Here is a 17,108-nt window from a genome sequence, read left to right on the forward strand (position 1 = left end):
CATGGTTACATTTTCAACTGTTAACCATAAACCAGTCGTTTACATTGATGTTACCATAGTGATGAAATGTAAATTAGGCATGATAACTTTTCTTAAACTCATCGGCTTTTGTACTGTAACTCTTTTTCTTTTTCTTTTAAATAAAAAAATTCATTATTTCAAATATTTATAGAAAATATTTTGTACAATGATAGTGTTAAAGAATTTTTTTAAAAAGTGAATTAAGAGTAGAATAAAATATAACATTGTTGGATACGGGCGCAGTAGTCTAGAGGTTCACAAGGTCAATGGCTCTGGGTTTGAATCCGGCGAGCGGGATCGTAGATGCGCACTGTTGAGGAGTCCCACAATAGGGCCGTCCAGTGCTTCCAGGTTTTCAAGGATGGTCTAACATCAATAGGTTCATGATGTCAATCAAAAATTTAATGATCTCTATGACCCCCAAACTGATAATTGCCATGTGCTCACTAGTAACTAGCTTCATGAGGAAATTCTCGGAGTTTTGGTGAGAAGCCGTAACCACTGGAGCCAATCCGCAGCGGGTAGAAACAGGTATCCAATACTGATAACCAAAATAGAGATCAAATTGCAATATGATCATAAATACAAGAGACCACTAATAATCTTTTCCGACTGGAATGGCTGTGGCATTTATTACCTATGCCCAGCCACCACCTACCTAAACACACCATGATGACTTGTGTTGGAGTATATTTGAAGAAAGTTAGCGGCCGCCTAAACAAGATGTGGCACAAATTCATGCAGTTAATGACTACTGAACTGAGCCGTATAGATAAACGCACTCTCACATAATAAGGTCCGGGCGATTGTCGTAACCAATAGTTGGAGACATTATGTGATGTTGATCAGAATCTCAAACATTAGCACAGATGTACTCAATCTTTGTCTTCTCTCACATATTGAGTTTTAAAATTATCCCATAATTTTTAACCCATAAATTATTTTTTCTTCTTGGATCACATTATCGATGTATAGTGTTTTCTACCACCACCGATATTGTTACCACTTCTACATCTCGAGGATTTCTCATGACAATTTCATCTAGCTGTACTGATATGGTAGGTTCTACGTTACTTGTTACTGACCAAATGACTGACATTAGTGTCGTTGAAAGTAGGCAAGAGAAGAGTAATATGAAATTTGGCTAGCTATTCTCTGGTGAATTAGTTTGTATAATAATAATGAGTATTTACTACGTGTTTGGTATATGATATTTCTATATAGCCTTAATTGTCTTAGTATATGTTTTACCACCTTTAAATCGAGGGTCACTTAGCTTTGAATCAAAATGTTTTACTTACGTTGTGTTGTGCGCTACTGATGTCGACACATATAAGTAGAATGTATCATTGGTCAAAAGTGGAATGCCTGGTGGCAGAAGGTTAAGAAGATCGAAGAGAAGAGAACGAGAACAAAGAATGATTGGTGTGGAAATGAAGGGACAATGACGTCTGAGACGACTGATGGACATTTTGTAACTGAACTGTTTACTGTATAGTTCTCAAATTTTACTAAGACGTTTTGTAATTTTGTATTCAAATACATTCGATTGTCCCCACTTGTGTTCTCGTTCACTACAGCGTGCCTAATGAGTTTTACAGATTTTGATACACTATGGTTTAAATGATTTAATCAAATGAGTAGTCATCAGGCTAAATAGAAGAAATCATCACTTCTTTGCCCTTCAGGTGTTCTGCTTGGAGGTTTGGAAGTGTAATTCTTCTCATAGTCCATTGGTTGGATGTTCAACACATTATTGCAGATAACAGATTCAATATCTTCAGTATAGGAAAAAGCAAAATATTTGTTTACTACTGTGTCAATGACTTATCAATACTGAACGAAGTTGAACAATTGGATTCTGACTCTTGAGGTCTAAATGTACGGAATTCTCTATCAGAACCGAAGATCCTAGACTATTTAAATAGATAGTAACTCACTTAAGACAATGGTGGATATGTTGTTCAATTTCGTGGATTGGTTGAAGCTAAGCATTAACACTGTTGGATGCCGGCCGGCTTAGTGGTCTAAAGGTTAAGCGTTCGCGCTCGAGACTGATATGTCCTGGGTTCGAATCTTGCGAGGCGGGATTGGGGATGCGCACTATTGAAGAGTCCCATACTAGGATATAAACGGCCGTCGAGTGCTTTCAGGTTTTCCATAGTGGTCTAGCTTCAGTTGACTCATGATCTCAACTACTAAGAATTCATAAGTCAACTTTTTTTATTATTCACAATTTTTATAGGGTTACATGATACCTTCCGTATTTAGTTATCATATTAAACGCCTTCATATCAACGTTAACCAACTATAGTACCTTAATAATACAACGTATGTGTTTAAGAATCTTTTCTACATGACAATCGGCTTCACATAGTTGTTAGTATTTCTATTGTTAGAGTATCTAGACATACATATAGAAATATTTCCTCTTAGCTTTGATGTTTCCTAGTTATAGTCCGAAGTCCAGCACATGATGGAGAAACTCTTGAAGATGTAAAATCCTTCATATATCTGGGAAGCATCATCGATGAACAAGGAGGATCAGATCCAGACGTAAAGGCGAGAATTGGCAAAGCAAGAGCCGCATTCTCAAAATCTTCAATACGAACGTCAAAGCAATTCTACTGTATGGAGCTGAAACTTAGAGAACTACCACAACCATCATCAAAAAAATACAAGTATTTATAAATAGTTGTCTACGCAAGATATTCAACATCCAGTGGCCGGATACCATCAGCAACAGCCTACTGTGAGAGAGAACAAACCAACTTCCAGCTGAAGAAGAAATTAGGAAAAGACGATGGAAATGGATAGGACATACATTACGCAAATCATCAAACTTTATCATGAGGCAAGCATCAACTTGGAATCCTGAAGGTAAGTGTAAAAGAGGAAGTCCGAAGAACACATTAATTCGGGAAACAGAAGCAGATATGAAAAGGTTGAATAAGAACTGGAAATAGCTGGAAAGGATTACCCAGGACAGGGTTTAATGGAGAATGCTGGTAAGCGGTCTATGCTCCTTCACAAGGAGTAACAGGCGTAAGTAAGTATGTAAGTTCAACAGTCTAAGAGACTAGTCTTCTGCTTTGTTGTTGTTGAATGTATCCAAAGTTAATGAAGCCGCTTATTTCATGATTGTTTCATTCCATAGAAACAATCGATCTATTTTAAACATTTATACATCTATCTATATATATACACGTATATTGGAAACAACTTCAGTCACATTTTTTTTTTGGCTTACAACTAATTAATGAAAACAAATTTTGTATATAGAATGGACTAAAAATTGTTTAATAATAATCAGAATCGAGCGATAGACATACACATACAGAGAGTTTTGAATTTTAATCATTGGTAACATGAAATACTTACCTACCTTTCACACCCACATTCAATTCAATTCAAGGAAATATAATCATTATTGTAACTAGACAAATTAATTCATAGTAACCAATCTAAAGTTAGTTAAAAATCGATTAAATTATGAGAAGAATATATTATCTCTATGGTTAATTGACGGAATTTTTTTTTATCTCCTAATCAATAAATTGAATAGATTCGATTTGGATGATAATTTATTTGGTGGTTGTATTAGAAGTATTTGGTTACCTAGTTGTTTGTGTTTAATTAAAGATTCATGATTCAGTTAAAGCTAGACTACCATAGAAAACCTGGAAGCACTAGACGGCCAACTCACCCTATTGTGAGACTCCTCAGCATCACAAATCCACGATCCCGCCTCGAGAGATTCGAACCCAGGAGATATTAGTCTCAAGCGTGAGCGCTTAACCACTAGACCACTAAGCCAGTCGGCATCCAACGGTGTTAATGTCTAACTTCAACTAATCCACGAATTTGAGCAACATATCCACCATTGTATTCAATGAATTATTATCTTAAAACAGACCCGGTTGAACTCCACTGATTACGACTTCTCACTAGAACTCCAGGAAGTAACTATTGGAGATAGTCACCATGATTTGATTGAATATTTACTTTCAACTAAGTATAAAGAAGCGGAATTTCATATGAATTATCTTTTGAATGCAATCTATGTCAAGAGTAAACTTTTCATATTGTTATATTATGTTCATTATGTAATAGTACATAATCATTTAATTAGTTCTAAAGAAATATATTATTTAGAAAGTTATCCATGAAATCTGTCATTTCTGGCACTAATTCTAGAAGAAGCTATCTCTATTGTGATTGATATAATAGTACTATATATAAGTACAGTATAAACATAGAAATTGATCATATCTGAAATTTGCATATACCTTCACTTTTTTATAATACTGTGGTATGTGCTACTGATGTCGACAGATATAAGTAATATATATCATGAATCGAAAGTGAAGTACCTGGAGGCCGAAAGTTAAGAAGATCAAAGAAAAGAGAACGATTGGTATAGAAACAAAAGAACAATGAAGTCTGAGACGATTGATTAACATTTTTTCAAATGAAGAATTTACTATATGATTCTCAGATTTTACTAAGAGATTCGGTAATGTTGTATTCAAATACATTTGATTGTCCTCATTCGTATCCTTATTCAATACAATACTACTAACTATATTCAATTTATTCATTAATGAACAACAAATACTGTGTACTTTTATTATCACTCATTACAACTATATGATTAGAAGTTGTCTTATCCTGCTCAGTGGTCTAATTGTTAAGTGCTCACACGCGAGATTGGTAGATTCTGGGTTCGAATGCCGCGGGGGGGATCGTGGATGTGCACTACCACAAAGGAGTCCCATACTAGGACGAAACAGTCGTTGAGTGCTTCCAGGTTTTCCATAGTGGTCTAGCTTCAATTGATTTATGAATTCAACTAATCATTATTAAACAATAAACACTATGTACTTTCATTATCATTCATCACAACTATGTGATCATTAATTGCCTTATCCATTACCGTAAAAGGAAATTGCCTTCTCAATATCACATTAATTAACCGAGTTCATCATATGATCATTAAAAACAAAAAAAAGTTAATATAAATTACTGATTATTTAAGGATATGCATTATACTATTTATATCACTATCACATGAGTTATCATTGTACATTATGCGTGTATTTGTTATTACAATTTTAGTACAAAAGAAAAAGAGATCAATTTCACAGTACAATAACACTGTACTTCATTACAAATCAAACTGTAATTTTGATAATAAAAAAAGTAATATTGTAGTGAACGAGAATGTTACAAGTGGATAGGACCATACAATGAAGAAATCACCCTCAAATGCCCTTGTACGACCGAGAGTGGGGAGAGTCCGCTCTCCCTCTCGAGATACTCTCACATGGCCACGTGTATACAACCTCTGCCAGGGAAGTCCTACTCACTGCCTCCTTGTGACGCAGTTGTTGCTTACGAAAATGAGAGGACGAAAAGCGAATGTCCGGTACTTTAACCGGATTCCAAACAAATGGTGCACATGGGCTCCAGTATGCTGAAGGAACCAATGGCGTAGGAACCAATTGTTAGTCACCGGCTTCCATGGGACTGTATCTCCTTACGATGCTGCATTGCCTTGTGGATCAGACCTTCAGGTCGAAGGCTCCTGATGTAGCCCCCTAAGAATACCAGCCGCTTCGGTTTGGGCACCCGGGCAAATCGAATGAGATTTGTGTGGTGCATATGTATTTGGTGCCTCCTTGTACCAATATATATGTGTTAAAATAGAAGAAAAGAAAAGAAATAATTGAAGAAATCAATAAACTTTATCATAAAACAAGACCTAACTTGGAATTTTGAAGGGAAATGGTAAACAGGAAGGCCAAAGGACACATTATGTCAGGAAATAGAAGCGGATATGAAAAGGATGAATAACAACTGGAAAAGATTTCCCAGGACAGAGTTGGATAGTGAACGGTTGTAGTTAGCATATACTCCTCCATGAAGAGTAATAGGCGTAAGTAAGAACGAGAACACAAGTAGGTACAATCAAATGTACTCAAATACACAATTACATAATTTCTTAGTAAAATTTGAGAACTATATAGTAAATACTTTATTTGCAGAATGTTTATAAATTGTCTCAGATTTTATTGTTCCTTCGTCTCTATACCAATCACTCTCTGTTTGAGTTCTCTTCTTCTCGATCTTCTACCGTCAGGCATTCTACTTTCGATTGATTAGTGATACATACTACTTATATCTGTCGATATCAGTAACACATATCATAAAATATTAATAACAATCTATTCAATGCTCAAGTTATTTAAAATTAACAGGTCAAACTTTAGTAATAGCACTTACAAACTTTAATGTTTTCAAATGGTGTACAACTTCTCTCTTTTTTCTGTTCATTCATTCATGAAACTCAGGAATCATTTCGATTTCCAAAACTGTTTTACTTTTTACAATTCCTACTTTACCTTGAAAGGATTTAACATTCAATTTATTTCGAAGGTTTATTTAGTTAGGTAATCAAGTTAGTCAAGTAACATTTATTGGTAAATCATATTATTTTAATAGTTGAATTCATGAGTCAATTAAAGCTAGACCACTATGGAAAACCTGGAAGTACTGGATGGCCATCTCATCCTAGTATTGAATTCCTCTGTGGTAGTGCACATCCACGATCCCGCCCCCCCCTCCGCGAGATTCGAACCCAGGATCTATCAGTTTCGCGCTCGAACGCTAAACCTTTAGACCATTGAGCTGGCCGGTATCCAACGGTGTTAATATCTCTGATTAAAATCATATTATATTTACTTTGAAACGTATGAAAATATACTAGAGATGGTCTGACAGATGAAGTCAATGATCTCATCATGAAAACAAGAATGGTCTATTTCAATCTAAGCCATCATCTACTCTGTTGTGATGTTAATTTGACTGTTAAAGCCCATAGTGTCATCGAAGAAGAAAGCGAAAAAAGAAAATGTTCTTTTCGACAATTTCATTTACTTAAGCTATATAACCGTAATCGAAAATCTTATATTGAGAGTAAGTTATATAATAGTCGGCTAGTGAAAAAGTAGTAAGATGATCGGCTATTAAGAACAGAGTTACTAAAAGTTTTAATCACTGATAATTGGTAGTTGTGAAGATAACTGGAAAAGAGTAGAAATAATAGAATAAAAACGGTAGATTATGCAATATAGAAAGGAAGGTTAAGATCATAGAAGAATGACGAACTGAACATATTGGTTTTGTATGCAAAAGTTAGGCTTAAACTAGTGGATAGCAATAGCTAATGTTGTACATAAGTTTTTCATTCGCATTCCTATTAAACTGACTCTTCTAACTGTATGTATGATTTTCAAGGAGGTTTCTGCTGAAGCGAAGTGGATGTAATTGACCGGATGCTGAAAAATTGAGCTATTACCTGATGTCTGTAATCTTTTTGACAACCAGGCTGGGTAATGTTCGGGGATGCATTTCGAAAGAGGTATAATTTAAAATGCGTCACTGAGAGTATTTCCATTGCGTGCTTGTGAAATGTGGATTCCTCTAAGTTGAGAATGTTTGTCAACTAACTACTTCGATCCTAACACTTTAAGACCTGAAAATGAGTACTTAATCTTTAGACCACTATCTTGGAATCCGATAGTTTTCAGGAAATTGTATTCCGATATAATATAAACAACCATTTCACACAATAGTAAATATGGAATTTACGTAAGCATTCAATACTATAATACAATACAGTCACCTAATACACAAATCAATTTGAAAGATATAACAATAGTGATTTCAAATACATTTCCAAATCACTGATTATAAATATCCAAAAACACAGATAATATACATGAAAGCAACGGTTTAACTATAATTCGCATTAAGCATAATTCAATATAGTATTGATTAACTTAACTTTTGAGATACTAAGTGAAGTAAACGGTAAAATACCTCGGAAATATAGTCAATATTAATTGACTTAGAAAGTTCATCGTGATATAATTAGAATTATGTTAGTTTTGAAGCAATGAAATTCTTCAATAGTACAATAGCAGTAATTACTGTTGAAAGATCCATTCGTATGGTATCTTCTTACTTGGCCATGTGTATACAACCACTACCAGGGAAGTCCTACTCACTACCTTCTCGTAACAAGTGCGTTGTTTACGAAATTGAGAGAACCAAAAGCGAATGTCCAATGATTTAACTGGATTGGTGGATACGAAAGATCCACAAAGGGGAGTTGGAAAACCCTGATTCCAAACCAATGATGCACATGAACTCCAGTATCCTAAGAAAACAAATGTATGAACGTATTGTTGGTAACCGGTTAACATGAAACTGCATTTCCTCACGTTGCTCCATTGTTTTATGAATCATACCTTTAGGTCGAAGGCTCTAGGTGTGGCCCCCTAAGAAAACTACGAGCTTCGGTTTGGGCACCCGGGCAGTATCCCAGCTCACACCCAAATCAAGTGAACTGTGTGGCGCATATGTATTCGATGCCCCTTCGTAACAATATTTATATGCTCGAATAAATAAAAGCCCAAAGGTGTAGGTAAAATGTTTTACAATGAATACTTATAGATTTTATCAGCCCCGACCAGCGGTTGGTAACTTCGCTCAGAATCGATTACAGTTGCTCGGAGACACTCACCTTTTTATTAATAAAGGTCTTAAGTTCCAGTATCCTTTCATTCATACGTTTTCATTCCGTCTTCTCAAATCCTAGTCTCAGTGCTTAGTTAACATTTCTAGCACAATTATTCCGACTCTTTCGCTACTCAAATTTAACACTACCGGGTATTTCACTGAGGTCCCCAAATGGTATAAGTCAGACAACCACTATGAACCAGGGTTCAGTCTCCGGTTGAGCACCGCCAACGAGTCCCGTGCTAGGACGAAGCAGACATCCAAAGTTGCCAGATCTTTGATGATTCACTTAGATTGGTTCATGATCACAACGAAACCCAACAACCTCCACGGGCCGTACGGGTAGTCACTGAGAATGCCTCACTACTATTGATATCTTAAACAACAAGTAATCAGTTAACATTGCCATACTCCTATTAACAAAAATTGAGAAATATTACAGAAACAATAATCGTGTCTTTGCTGTGGCTTAAGTCAGAAGACCACAACCTATTCTATCAACGTTGAATGCGGTTTGGCTAATTGAGGATAGTAAACATACAAAAACTGAAAGACATGTTAAGTAAGTGAAAACAGTGTCGAGTTTAATGCCGAAGGCTGGATAGGCCACCAATGAACTGAATATAGGTAGAAGTCATAACAAGACATGCAAGTCAACTTCGATTTTGATGAGCGTCTCGAAAGTAGGGTATCATAATTACGCAACACGCGAGTTCTTGAATCCAAATAGCTGGATGCTATAAGATACGGAGTGCAAGAAAAATTCTAACTAGTTTAAGTATGACAAGTTCCGTAGCACTACCAAATGACTTTTGAGTCTACTGAGGAACACAACGAAACCCCTAATGAGTATCCCTTATTTCAATCGAGAGACGACTTAGCCACATTCAGCAGTACCTCTGTACACAGTGAATATGTTTTAAGCAACTTACCTTAATCAAAAGTGCATATTAAGCCCTAGTCCTATCAACAGTTTGAATGCTACACAGAGAAAACCCAACAGCACTGACTGGGGTTATTCACAATGTCAAACGAAAAAATCACAAGTAATTATAAGATAAGTATATTAGGAACGAATAACAACCAAAAACATAACAATCCAAAGAAGTGAGACCTAATACTCTTCACCTTCTCCTTCACCCTCACCGTCAACGCTGTCAACACCAACCTCCTCGTAATCTTTCTCAAGTGCGGCCAGATCTTCACGGGCTTCAGAGAATTCACCTTCTTCCATACCTTCACCAACATACCAGTGTACAAATGCACGTTTTGCATACATCAAATCAAACTTATGATCTAGACGCGCCCAAGCTTCGGCTATCGCGGTTGTATTACTCAACATACAGACGGCACGTTGCACTTTTGCCAAATCGCCGCCGGGAACAACTGTTGGTGGTTGGTAGTTTATGCCTACCTTGAAACCTGTCGGACACCAATCCACAAACTGGATAGTACGTTTAGTCTTTATTGTTGCTATAGCAGCATTTACATCCTTAGGGACAACGTCCCCACGATATAACATACAGCACGCCATATATTTGCCGTGACGAGGGTCACACTTCACCATTTGATTTGCTGGTTCGAAGCAGGCATTTGTGATTTCTGCAACACTTAACTGCTCGTGGTAAGCCTTTTCAGCTGAAATCACTGGTGCATAGGTAGCCAACGGGAAGTGGATACGAGGATAAGGGACCAGATTTGTTTGGAATTCCGTCAAATCCACATTTAGCGCACCATCGAAGCGCAGTGATGCAGTAATGGAACTTACTATCTGACCAATTAGACGATTTAAATTTGTGTAGGTTGGACGCTCTATATCTAGATTTCGTCTAAAAAAAATTTTGATTCACTGAAACAGCAACTTACCGACAAATATCATAAATGGCCTCGTTGTCAACCATGAAAGCACAATCAGAATGTTCCAATGTTGTATGTGTAGTCAAAATGGAATTGTATGGTTCAACTACAGCTGTAGCAATCTGTGGTGCAGGATACACAGCGAACTCCAACTTCGATTTTTTGCCATAATCCACACTCAAACGTTCCATCAACAAAGATGTGAACCCGGAACCAGTGCCACCGCCAAATGAATGGAAAATCAAAAACCCTTGAAGTCCAGTACATTGGTCAGCCAACTTGCGAATACGATCCAAAACTAAGTCCACTATTTCTTTCCCAATTGTATAATGACCGCGAGCATAATTATTAGCAGCATCCTCCTTACCAGTAATTAATTGCTCTGGATGAAAAAGTTGACGATAAGTCCCAGTTCGCACTTCATCGACTACAGTTGGTTCTAAATCTACGAAAACAGCTCGTGGTACATGTTTTCCAGCTCCTGTCTCACTGAAGAATGTGTTGAACGAGTCATCACCACCTCCAATAGTTTTATCACTTGGCATCTGCCCATCAGGTTGAATACCATGTTCTAAACAATACAACTCCCAACAAGCATTTCCCATTTGTACACCAGCTTGACCAACATGTACACTGATACATTCACGCTGTAATACATAAATTAAAATGCTATTCAATTACTTACCATTTTGACAGAGTTCAGAAGTAATAAAGCAAAGATACACCTAACACAACGAAAATTTGAAATGAATCTAACAAATATGGCTGCCTTCTGTGTTATATATAGTTTATTGAACATCCATTATCGAAATCCTATTGGTTAATTGCTAACATGACTTTACGTTGATTGGTTAATTTGTTGTTCTAGAGAATTCTATGTTCTTTCATCAGACTGGAATGAATCATAGAAATTTATGTTGTTTGCCAATTTTCAAGGTTGGTGGTGAAAAATGGAAAAATCAAGTCACTTTATTTTGAGCCTGTTTTAGACATCATAACCACTGAAATTTCATTTCAGTCCCATAGATTAATATTCTCATGAAATAACCTGAAAACAAGAATTGACAACTATAGAAAAAGATAATTTGACCTTATAAATGAATCATTTTAAGATCTTTGAACTTGTCATTATCTCTTTATTAAATGCTAAAATTGACTAATGCCCGGTAGATTTCAAAATTATAATTTTTCAGTTCTGTAGAAGTATGCTACTATATCTCTATTTTCACTGATTATAATCATGAGTCAATTGAAGCTAGACCAACCATGGAAAAGCTGGAAGCACTGGACGGCCGTTTCGTCCTAGTATGGTACTCCTCAACAATGCTCATCCATGACTCCGCACCCCGCGATATTCGAACCCAGGATCTATCAGTGTCGCGCCAGGCGCTTAACCAACTAGACCACTGACTTGAAAGTTAGTTATAATCAGTATAAATCATAGCACAAATAGGGCATCGACTTAAGTAACGATTGTAATACATCAATACAATAAGAGAGGAATTTAAGATGAAAGTCAAAAGAGTTGTTTTCATGACTTGCAACACCGCTACTATCAAAGGCTTTTGCGCGTTACGGTCACTTCATCGAGCACTCAAATGCTTTGACAAAGAAATGTTTAGAATTTTATATTCTACCTATGTAAGGCCACACTTAGAGTATTGTATTCAAGCAGCTAGCCCATGTCTGATAAAGGATACTAACTCACTTCAGCGTGTTCAGTGTGTGGGAACAAAATTAGTGGAGGGTCTTTTTAAACTCCTTTACGATGAGCGCTTAAAACGCCTAAATCCTTTACCCTTGTCGTATCATAGGACGCGAAGTGACCTTATACTGGTATTTCGTATCTTTAATTATGATTTGGGTGTTAATATGTCTTATCTTTTTTGCTCCCTACAGCACCGATAATCTCCGAGATCATAGCAAGAAGGTTCATAAACGGTGATCTAATAAACTTAAAGTGGGGTCCCGTTTCTCTCATCGAGCAGTCAATGACTGGGATGCCTTGCCCGAACAAGTGGTATCAGCCCCATCAGTGAATATTTTCAAGGAGAAAGTGAACCTTCATTGGAAGGCAATCTGTCAAGATTAACATAAGTTCATCAACCTACTATCCTTATTACTAAAGACTGAAGTTGTAATAGTAAAAATACTAGTGCAAATGATAGTGAGAAACTAAACAATGCAAAATATAATTAGCAATATGTCAATGAAATCGTTGGATGAAATATTAGAGTATCAATACTCAAAATCTTAAGGAAGATAATAAATACATAAATCTAAACTAATGTTACCTGTTTTAAACAATGTCACTTAAGTTTCACAATCATACATTACCGTCAGCTTGTATAGTTTAATCATTAAATTTACATCTTCCGATATGGAATACTTTATAGACTTAAACTATGTCTTACATTAACCTTTTTTCAACCTATTCTTATGCTAGATGTTATTACAAGTACATGTCTCGCCCACTTCGATCAATGAGATTCATAACTTCATAAATCAATCTATCTATCATGTTTGTCTTCTATCCCTTGTTGAGATCACCTGTAATAACATTTTCAACTGAGGGAAGAGAGATGGAGCCATTTCACGCGTTCGCGCGCGAGACTGAAGGCCCTGGGTCCGAATCCCGCGAGGCGGGATCGTGGATGCGTGCTGCTGAGGAGTCCCACAATAAGACGAAAAGAACGTCCAGTGCATCCAGGTTTTCCCACGGTGGTCTAACATCAATCGGTTCATGATCTCAATCAGAAAAAACTATTTAATTGAATCCATAATAGTCTTCACATATCCTGTAGATAATGTGAAGTCATTGGAGTAGAGATGAATCAAAATTTAAGATCTGTCATTTTAATACAGTAGAATAGCTTGATTACATTGTGATTTAACAATAACATCAACGATGAAGTGTTTTTAAAACAATTATTCAGTGAGAAATTAATGCTTAGAACTTTAAAATGACCTGAAGAAATTATCTGAATAGTCCCAGACTTGGTAGTTGCTGATATTGGTCATCAAGGTACAGTTACATACGTGATGAATAACATTGAGCTACCAACTGTCCAGACACACAATGACTTAGTAGTCATCGTTGACCAAGACTTAAAAACTACTGTACACTACCTTATGGTCAATACGTAGGGCCTTTTATTCGTGTCGATGCTAAAACATTTTTGACTTGATATACAGTGTTCATCCGTCCGAAATTTGAGTACTGCATACAAGAGACCAGCCACCGCTTAAAAAAAGACAGTGAGCTTTTGGAAAAGATTCAGAGAACAACAACTAAGCTGATTCCCTGAATGGCGAAGCTCTTGTGTGATGCTTGACTGGCTAAGCTAAGCTTATTCACATTGTCATATCGAAGAACTAGAGGTGGCTTGATTACAGTTTTCGGATTATTTAGTGATAAATCTGCACCTGAGATGCCCTCATTTCTCTTGTCTTCCAAAACAGAGAATTTCCGAGCAAACTCCAAAAACGTTCGTAAGCCCAGAACAAATTACTTGTCAGATGACTATCGACTTTCCCATCAACGAGTGGAATTCATTACCTTGTTGTGCGGCGTCGAGTCGTGGCTGACTATGATCACCACTACAGGAAGACTACGTGCCAGTTACATGATAAGATCCCTAGTAGGCCAAATATCAGAAGGCAGTCGATGGCTGTAGTCGAGATGTATTTGTTGGCGATCTCGTGGTATCGAAAGAATACCAGGATCGTGCCAAGTGAGTACAAGTGGAACTACTGAGCAAACGTAAGTTCGTGCAAGGTCACAATCAACGGAAGAATGTATATTCTTAGTACAGTTAAACAAACAAGTACAGTAAAACAATCCCTGGTACAACTGGTTATAATAATAATTGTTTCGATTATACCAATCGCGTTCTGTTAATAAAAGTAGGTCACTACAACCTCAACACATGACTGAAGCTCCATCTATCGACTCCTCCAAAAGAAAGTTGGGTCAACTGGGAGACCATCATTGCCAGGACTAATTCAGGTCATCAGGTCTCCTATCCTTTCCAAACTGAAACTGAAACTGATAATAATAGTATGTGAAATGAAAATAAACTTAAAATATTGGATACTTTAAAACGGAGACAATGTAGTCACGCCCAAACAAAAATACACCTATTCCGGTCGATTATGACTAATGAAATAAACATATGAATAAAAGTTAATCTAATTATTGGTAAACACAAAGGTCTTAATTTATTGTTTACAATTAATATGAATATATATATGAATGGACATATCAGATTAATACTATTGTTTCAACAAGAAATACTAGCGAATAAAAAAGAAAGAAGTTTAAAAAGGGAATGGACAACTACTGACCAAAGTCTGAAGCTATCCTGAGCTCCCAATTTTGGGGAAATTTTGGGGAAGCCGCTATAGTAAACTTTGGGGAAATGGCACTAAAACCCCGAAATTTCCGCAGACCTGGGGAAATTCCCCAATATTTCCCCGAAATTCCCCTTTAACTTTGGTCAAGGTCATTTGAATTTGAGGATTTCCCCAAAGTTTCCCCAAACATTGGTGAAGGTCACTTGACTTCGGGAGGTTTCCCAAAATACCCCAGATTTTCCCCAAACTTGGGAGCTCGGGATGATGGATAACGCGAGTTAAAATCCATCAGGGAGCAAAAGCCCCTAAATGTTCAAGTGACGATCTGTTGATCAATGTAACCAACACGACAAACTAGGTCATATAGGGTATTTTGTCGACTAACTCCATGCATCTGACGACCTTTCTGTCATTTACATTTTTATTTCAATGAATCAAATAATAATCAAAAAGGCTAGGACTATTACTTTTGTGTGAGTAGTACATATTGATCTTTACCGAAAATCTAGATGTTTTCAAAAATTCTGTTTTAACGATGTAACTTACAATATAATCATAGTTTGACAAAAAAATTTGTTTGAAATGAAGGCCATTAAGAATTAGGTATGTGGGAACATTTTGAATGGTTTCCAGTTTTGAGATAGTGGAAACTATTTATAGCTCACATGGATGATTTATGTAAACTTTTCTTCTCTGATAGTTCCATGACCAAACTATCAATTCTCTAAATGCCCTGGTACGGCCAAAGGGGGAAAGTCTTTTCTCCCTCTTGAAGTGCTTTCGCTTGGCCACGAGTATACAGCCTCTGCCAGGAAAGTCCTACTCATTGCCTTCTCGCAATGGGGGTGTTGTTTACGTAATTGAGAGGACTGCAAGCAAACTTCTGACGCTTTGACGGGGTTGGTGGAAACGTGGGGTCCACCTACGAGAGTTGGGAAACCCTCATTCTAAATCAATGATGCACATGTGCTACCAGGATCACAAGGGAACAAATGGCGTATGAACCAATCGTTGGTCACCGACTACATTGGGACTGCATCTCCTGGCGTTGATCCACTGCCTTGTGGTTCATACTTTAGGCCGAAGGCTCGGGGTGAGGTCCCCTAGTAAAACCACCTGTTTCGGTCTGGGCACTCGAGCAGTATCACAACCCACACACAAATCACTTGATTTGTATGACACATATGGATCCAACTTACGTGCGATTAAGATATATTCATTGAATTTTACCAAATTAACAACTAATCCAGTGATCTGAACAAAATATATGAAATGACTGATAAATCACCGAACCGGTTAAAGCGTCGTACGTTCGCTTTTCGTCCTCTCAATTTCGTAAACAACACCCATGGCACAAGAAGGCAGTGATTAGGAACGTTAAGAAGATTGAAGAAGAGAGAACGAGAACTATGGGACTGTATCACTACTTATAGTGTTTGAAATGATTTGGATTTAAAATTCGTTGAAATAATAAATGAATGTTGGATACAATAGAGCCTTATCGGTGAAGCTTTTCTTTGATCACCTAGAAGATACTGATTTAAATCATGTTGTAGGATAGTTAGAGCAGTAAAATGGTTCATGTTGTTTAAATAAAAATAAGTGAATTTGATTTCAAACGCCATTTTCCAAAATCATATTATAAAGTGCTAGACCTCTTTTTTGATGGAGTTTTGTTCTCTGAGCTGGATGGTTTGGTCGCGAAGCTTTCATCGTTCTTCTGAACGACATCATGAGCACAAACTTCGGACTTCAGACTTCTACTGCTAGACCTCCTTCAAATTTTGACCATATGTCTCTAAATAGATTCACGGTTGGTATTTTACTACCCACCTTTAGATTAGAAAAGTATTGTTATTAGTGATAGTCATTAACAGAATGGTAACCTTTTATTCTCAATATGGGATTGTAGAGATTCATTGAATTTCATTAGAATCACAAATCAATCTAAGTTAGACAACCAATACTGAGGAATCATATAATAGGACGAAATGACTATCCAATACTTCTATATTTCATATCAGAAAGGTTTTTTTGGATATTATAGTTATTCCAATGGTTGAGGTCATGAGTTGATTGAAACTAGACCACTATGGAAAACCTGGAAGCACTGGACGACTGTTTTGTCCTAGTAAGGGACACCTTGACAGTGCATATCGACAATCCCGTTTCACAAGTTTCGAACTCAGGACCTATCATTCTTGTGCGCGAACGCTTAACCTCTAGACCACTGATTCAGCCGGCCGGCATCTAACAGTGTTTATGTCTGACTTCGAATCCTACGAGTG

The 17,108-nt window shown here is 36.8% G+C and overlaps 1 protein-coding gene across 2 annotated transcripts in view; it reads right to left on the bottom strand.

The window, feature by feature from the left end:
* Nucleotides 1-4,215: 4,215 nt before the first annotated feature.
* Nucleotides 4,216-17,108, bottom strand: part of CHEK2_2 (Checkpoint kinase 2) — a 44,514-nt gene continuing 31,621 nt past the window's right edge. Inside the window, exons 1-4 of one of the 2 annotated variants that reach the window (XM_051215427.1) lie at nt 11,150-11,534; nt 10,474-11,111; nt 9,736-10,436; nt 4,216-8,245 (exon numbers count right to left, since the gene is read on the bottom strand). In XM_051215427.1, coding sequence (XP_051065928.1) covers nt 8,013-8,245; nt 9,736-10,436; nt 10,474-11,111; nt 11,150-11,263 — 1,686 coding nt within the window. In that variant the 5' untranslated portion in view covers nt 11,264-11,534 and the 3' untranslated portion in view covers nt 4,216-8,012. Of the gene's footprint in view, nt 10,437-10,473; nt 11,112-11,149 lie in introns of those variants that run through there. The other variant, XM_051215426.1, reaches the window with a different exon arrangement.

Source organism: Schistosoma haematobium, chromosome 4 (assembly GCF_000699445.3).
Source record: "Schistosoma haematobium chromosome 4, whole genome shotgun sequence".
NCBI lineage: Eukaryota > Metazoa > Platyhelminthes > Trematoda > Strigeidida > Schistosomatidae > Schistosoma > Schistosoma haematobium.